The sequence below is a fragment of the Myotis lucifugus genome, unplaced genomic scaffold (genome assembly GCF_000147115.1).
Source record: "Myotis lucifugus unplaced genomic scaffold, Myoluc2.0 scaffold_486, whole genome shotgun sequence".
Classification (NCBI taxonomy): Eukaryota; Metazoa; Chordata; class Mammalia; order Chiroptera; family Vespertilionidae; genus Myotis; species Myotis lucifugus.
In genome coordinates, this window is record NW_005871534.1 from 57,023 (window position 1) to 63,252 (window position 6,230).

General features: G+C 52.9%; 1 protein-coding gene across 1 annotated transcript in view; it reads right to left on the reverse strand.

Annotated features, from left to right (window-relative positions):
* The window catches only part of TBC1D10B (TBC1 domain family member 10B), a 12,751-nt gene extending 6,873 nt beyond the window's left edge, over window positions 1-5,878 (reverse strand). The window contains exons 1-3 of the mRNA XM_014445885.2: window positions 5,799-5,878; window positions 4,392-5,534; window positions 176-275 (exon numbers count right to left, since the gene is read on the reverse strand). Of these exons, the coding sequence (XP_014301371.2) occupies window positions 176-275; window positions 4,392-5,534; window positions 5,799-5,878 (1,323 nt within the window). The remainder of the gene's footprint in view (window positions 1-175; window positions 276-4,391; window positions 5,535-5,798) is intronic.
* Window positions 5,879-6,230: the final 352 nt, after the last annotated feature.

The following is a 6,230-nucleotide window of genomic DNA, read 5'->3' on the forward strand; positions in this document are numbered from 1 at the left end:
CACTAGACCTTGCCTGGCTTAAAGTTACTCCTTCCCCCAGGCCCAAGTCCCACTTCTCCCCAGCACGGTCCATAGAGCAGATACTACCATGTTCCTGGGCTTCCCCAGAGCACCGGGGCCCACCCTGCCCCTGCCCCTTGTGCACTGCCCTGCCCACCACGTAGCCTTCTCAAACCTTCTGGAAACGTCGTGACAGCCACTTATCCCAGTTACTGAACATCTCCAGCCACTTGAGCTCCCGCTGCCGAGCCACATCCACGGGAATGGAGCTCTCTCTGCAGGATGGGGGAGCAGGGAAAGGGTCAGTAGCAGTAGTGTAATACCTGGATTGCTGAGGGAACTGAGGCAAGCCACCTCCAGGCTCAAATGAGAGACTGGACATAAAAACATTTTTTGAGCTGCCAAACATCAGATGTCTGGCCATTAACTATCCAAGGCCCTAGTTAACCAAACTGAAAGGACGTCTTCCCTTTGGAAGGAATCTCTGCACAGAGATTGTGTTCTCATGTTGGATTTCTATACAGACGTGTGTTTAAATCCTACTTCTGATGTATATAAGTTTGGGGAAAGAGTACAGAATAGGTAAAACCATAGTTTGCATTAGACCTAAATTCAAGTTCTAGCTTTTAACACTTATTTATTGTATAATCCTGGGTAAGTCACTTAATTCCTCTAAGCCTCAATTTCCTCATGTATAAGATGTAGAGAAAGACAATATCTACCTGACAGTTTATATGAGACAATACATATAGGGGTGCAGGAGATAATAACAATTATTATCCATAAAATAAAATATAGAATATACTTCTCTGTCTCCTTAGAAGCAACTGTCTTGAGTTTCCTCCTATCAGACTCTTGAGATTCCCTTGGGCCACCTGCAATTCTCTTTACCTCCTCCTCTCTGAAATCACCCCCGACTCCCAGGCAAATGAAGCTTTCCTTACACTGTTTGCTCACTGTCTGTCAGAGCTACACATCAAGATGCCCCATCAGTCTTTTTTTTTTAATAGACTTTAAAAAATATTTTTGTTGACTTGAGACAGAGAGAAAGAGAACAAGAGAGAGAGAAACTTCAATTTGTTGTTCCACTTATTTATGCATTCATCGGTTGATTCTTGTATGTGCCCTGATTGGGGATCAAACCCGCAACCTTGGCATATAGAGACGATGCTCTAACTGAGTGAACTACCCAGCCAAGGTCCCCATCAGTCTTGAAATAATTACTTTTAGGAGTCAATACCAGGAGGTGAGTGGAATGGAAGAAAGAGCTTGGGGTTTCCAGACAGACCTGAGCTCAAATCCCATTTCTGTCCTTAGAAGTCGGGGTGTCTTGGTAAGTGATAACCTGAGTCTCTTCCTCATCTGTAAAACAGGGATGTCACAACCTACATCACAAAGTTATGGGAGCCCCAGCTCGTTTGGCTCAGTGGATAGAGCATCAGCCTGTGGACTGAAGGGTCCCAGGTTTGATTCCAGTCAAGGGCACATACCTGGGTTGCAAGCTCGATCCCCAGTGCGGGGCATGCAGGAGGCAGCCAATCAGTGATTCTCTCTCATCATTGATGTTTCTATCTCTCTCTCCCTACCTCTCTGAAATCAATAAAAATATATTTTAAAATAACAAGAGAAAAACACAAAGAGATGAGAAGTCTATTGAGAAACTGTATATAAAGGACTATTAAAAGAGAGGGCTCACCCAGCCAGCATGGCTCAGTGATTGAGCGTCAACCTATGAACCAGGTCACGGTTCGACTCCCGGTCAGGGCACATGCCCAGATTTCTGGCTCAATCCCCAATTTGGGGCTTGCAGGAGGCAGTCGATCAATGATTCTCTCATCATTGATGGTTCTATTTCTCTCTCCCTTCCTCTCTGAAATTAATTTAAAAAATAAATATGTTTTTAAAAATGCACAGAAGAGCCTGGCCAGTGTGGCTCAGTGGTTGAGCGGCAACCTATGAACCAGGAGGTCCCCAGGGCACATGCCCGGGTTGTGGGCTTGATCCCCCCTGTGGGGCGTGCAGGAGGCAGCCAATCAATGATTCTCTCTCAGCATTGATGTTTCTTTTTTGTTTTTATTTTAATATATTTTTATTGATTTCAGAGAGGAAGGGAGAAGGAGAGAGAGATAGAAACATCAATGATGACAGGGAATCGTGATTGGCTGCCTCTTGCATGCCCCACTCTGGGGATCGAGTCCACAACCCAGGCATGTGCTCTGACTGGGAATCAAACCGTGACCTCCTGGTTCATAGGTCGACCCTCAAACGCTGAGCCACGCTGGCCAGGCTCATCACTGATGTTTCTATCTCTCTCTCCCTCCCTCTTCCTCTCTGAATTCAATAAAAAATATATTTTTTAAAAATAATAAAAATAAGCCCTAGCAGGTTTTGCTCAGTGGATAGAGTGTCGGCCTACGGACTGAAGAATTCCTGGTTTGATTCCAGTCCAGAGCACGTACCTCAGTTGCAAGCTCGATCCCTGGCCCTGGTTAGGGTGTGTGCGAGAGGCAATCAATTGATGTGTCTCTCTTACATCAATGTTTCTCTGTGTCCCTCTCCCTTCCACTCTCTCTAAAAATCAATGGAAAAATATCCTCCGGTGAGGATTAACAAAAAGAAAAAAACAAAAAAATTAAAAATGCACAGAAGAGGCATCTAACTGAAGTAGGGGAGTGGCTATCAGGAAAGGCTTCCTGGAGAAGGGGACCTGTGAGGTAAGCCACAAAAGACTGGGTAGAACTTAGCGGGAAAAGGGGGAGAAAGGTATCCCTGGCCTGAGTATGAATCAGTCCAACAGGAGCACAGCACGAAGTGCACGGTGAGGAGCGGCAGGAGAGCAGACCGGAGGGGCTGGCAGGGCCAGATAATAAGGAGCCTGTGCGCAGGCTAAAGCACTTGGACTTTAACCTCTGGCCAGTGGGGAGCCACTAAAAGTTTTTAAGGTACATATGGCCCAGTCAGCCTTGTGCCTCAGTAGATTCCTCCAGCACAGAAGATGGATTTTAGAGGGACAAAACTATAAAGCAGAGAAACAGCATTCAGCACAGTGCCTGGCATACAAGTGGGGCTCACTAAAATCCAATTCAATCCAAGAGTTCCTTAGGATAACATGGTATTTAGGAGAACCATTGGTCACAGAGAACCAGATTGAGTAGAGCAATTCATTCAATTGCTTCTTCATTTGTAAATTGGGTACAACACATCCCTCAAGCATGGGAAAGCATCAGGGTCAAATTTCAGTTGCCTTTCCCTTAGAGGACCAAGAATGTTGGTGCGCAAAGGTTTTCTGATTTTTATTTTTTTTATTTTTTTGGTGGTTAATAATCCCTGACTAGAATATTCTCTCACCACCAGGCAGGTCCTCCACCAACCCCAACAGGCCCAGCCATGATTAAATCCTACATATTCTTTAAGATTCGGATTAGCTTCAGCAGGATTCCCAGACTGGGCAAAACATCCCTTCCCCAGGTGCTCACAAAATCCTGTGATCATCTCTAAGTGAAACCTAACATACATTGAAACCAAGTATTTAGGTATATTTCTCCCTCTAAATGATGAGCAACTTGAAATGACTGTTTTATCCTTAATATCCTGCACAGGGCCGGCCACCTGGGTACTCAGGTGATGCTGAACTGACCAGCAGGTTACTGGGGTAGAGGAACAATGTGCAGGATCCAAAGAGAGAGAAGGAAGAAGTCAGAGGTGATCACACCCCCCCTCAGGAGTGACTCAGGCCCCTGGAGGGAACTAGGAAAGAGTAAGCTGGGCTGGGGAGATGAGAAAATGGGGAAGAGCCCTTCCCCACCCCCTTTCCCTCAGTGAAAACACAAGACTGTCCTCTGATCCGCAGAGGGGCCCTGTTTTCAGAGTCTCCCTCCATCAACCAGATTTCTCCACCTCCCCACCCCATCAGACCTAGGGTTATGAGGAAGGTGCGACGGCTGCTTCACTCACAGACTCTCCCACGAGGGGACCAGAGATCTCTACCAGAACCCCTGCCCAGCCAACACTGTAGAATATCTGGCTCAAAGCTAGAGCCTCATATAAAGGAGCTGGGATGATCTTAGATATCATCTCATTCAGCCTTTCATTTCATAAACTGAGCATGGAAATGGGGAAGACACCGGCTCAAGGGCACACAACCCACCAAAGGCAAAGCTTAGGCTCAAGCCCAGAACTCCTGACACCTGCTCTGAAACTCACAAACATGTGCAGAACTTCTGGATGAGGATGCTCTAGGCTAGGGCATGACAGGAATCGCCAGGTATCCCACACCCACGAATCACCCTGGATCCTCAGAGGAGGCTGGGCTGCCAGGGTCTGAGCAAGCTACTTCTTCTCCCTCCACCCCCAAAACCTGCTTCACTGAAGCAGTCCCACTGGGTACTCACAGGCTGCCCGAATACTGGCTGCCCCCAAGGAAGCCATACTTGTCCGTCTTCCGCAGGGCCAGCCCATTTATCTCCGAGTCTGAGCCCACGGAGCTCCCATCATCCAAGGACTCCAAGGTCCCAGACATGAGGCTCACGGAGTCCAAGCAGCTCATAGTGTCCGGGGCCTGCCCTCGGGGCCCAGAGATGCCAGGTCCCAGGCTGGACATGGAGCCTAGATCCTGAGAGTTTCCTGCAGGCTCTGGAGCAGGGGTCACCATCACAACCGCGACCAGAGCCTCACTAGTCCCTGAAGGCCCTGTGCCGGACCCGGAGGGGTCCTCTGGAACCGGTCCTGTTGATGCTGATGTTGCTGCTCCATGTCCACTTGTCACCTGTCCTGCTGTCACTGCTGCAATCCGTGCAGTCACTCCTGAGGCCGCTGTGGTTCCCGGCTTGGGGGCAAGCGGGGGTTTGGCGGTCAGGGCTCCAGGAGCCGTTCTGGACGAGGTTCTGGTGGAGGTTCCTGGTCCAGAGGCGGGTGAGGTTCTAGTCTCCTCCGTCTTTGGAGAGTCTGCCCCTAGGGCGTGAGCCATTGACGTCTGGTCTCCGATTACTGCCGCGGGCACCAGGACCTCCGGGCCGGAGGAGACCTGCGCTTCGGGTGAGGCCTCCAGTGTTAGCATCACCACTGTGCTGCCCGTGACCGTCGGGGCTGGGGCTGAAGCCGGGACCGGGGCTGAGGCCGGGGCTGAATCCGGGACCGGAGCTGAAGCCGGGACCGGAGCTGAAGCCGGGACCGGAGCTGAAGCCGAGACCGGGGCTGAAGCCGAGACCGGGGCTGAAGCCGGGGCCGGGGCCGAAGCGGGGACCGGGGCTGAAGCCGGCGCCAGGGCCGGGGCCGGAGCTGAAGCCGGGGTCGGGGCTGAAGCCGGGGCCGAGGTCTGGGTGGGCCCCGGTAACCAGGTGGGCCGCGCCTCCCCGGGGGCCACCAGGGTGACCGGGGCTGAAGTGGCCGTGGTCACTGGCGGCCCCGGAGCCACCACCAAGACGGGCCCGGCCCGGGAGCCGCGGGGCGTCGGCGAGGGGGCCGCGGGGGCGCCATGACGGCGTGGCGGGGCTACAAGGGGCGCCGGGCTCTGTCTCCATGGCCGCGGGCCGCCCCTTCACAATTCCCCCTTCCCGGCCAGGACGGGCAGCAGAAAGCGCCGCCCTCAGGCCGCTCCGCGCCGCCCGTCGAGGAAGAGGAGGTGAAGGGCGCGGCCCGGCGCGCGCTGGGGGGCGGGGACGGCGCGCGGGCGGCCGCCGGCCCGCGGAGGCGGCGCTCGGGTCCGGGGGCTCCGGGTGCCGGGGTCTCTCTCGCGCCCTCTCACCCCTACCGCTCTCTCGCCGCCGCCCCCTCCCTCCTGCTTTGGGCGAGCAACCGACCTCGCGCCTGCGCACACGACCGGGTGCCGGCTGAGCGGCCAGCGTCGCGGCGTTTCACGCCTGCGCGCGGGCCGTCCCATCGCGCTTCTTTTTGTTCCCGCCTCGTTAGAGGGCTTGGGCGAATAATAGGAGAAAGGGAACTGGGTTTCTGCCAATCGTTGTACGGGTGGGTGAGGTTGGAGGTGGGAAGAGGAAATGGAGAAAAGGTATAAGACCAATGGGAGGGCGGGTGAAGGTAGGGGGAGGCGGGACGAAAGGAGCAACTAATAGAAAATCAGGAAGCTGAACCTCCTGGCCAATAAAAATGGCGGGAGAGTGAATGACCGCGGAAGGAGGCGGGTACTGTGCGAGAAGAGGCGGGCCTGGCTAATATAAACGATAAAAAGGCAGCCAATGAAAAGGAATAGGCGGAGGTCAAATTGACAGACAGTC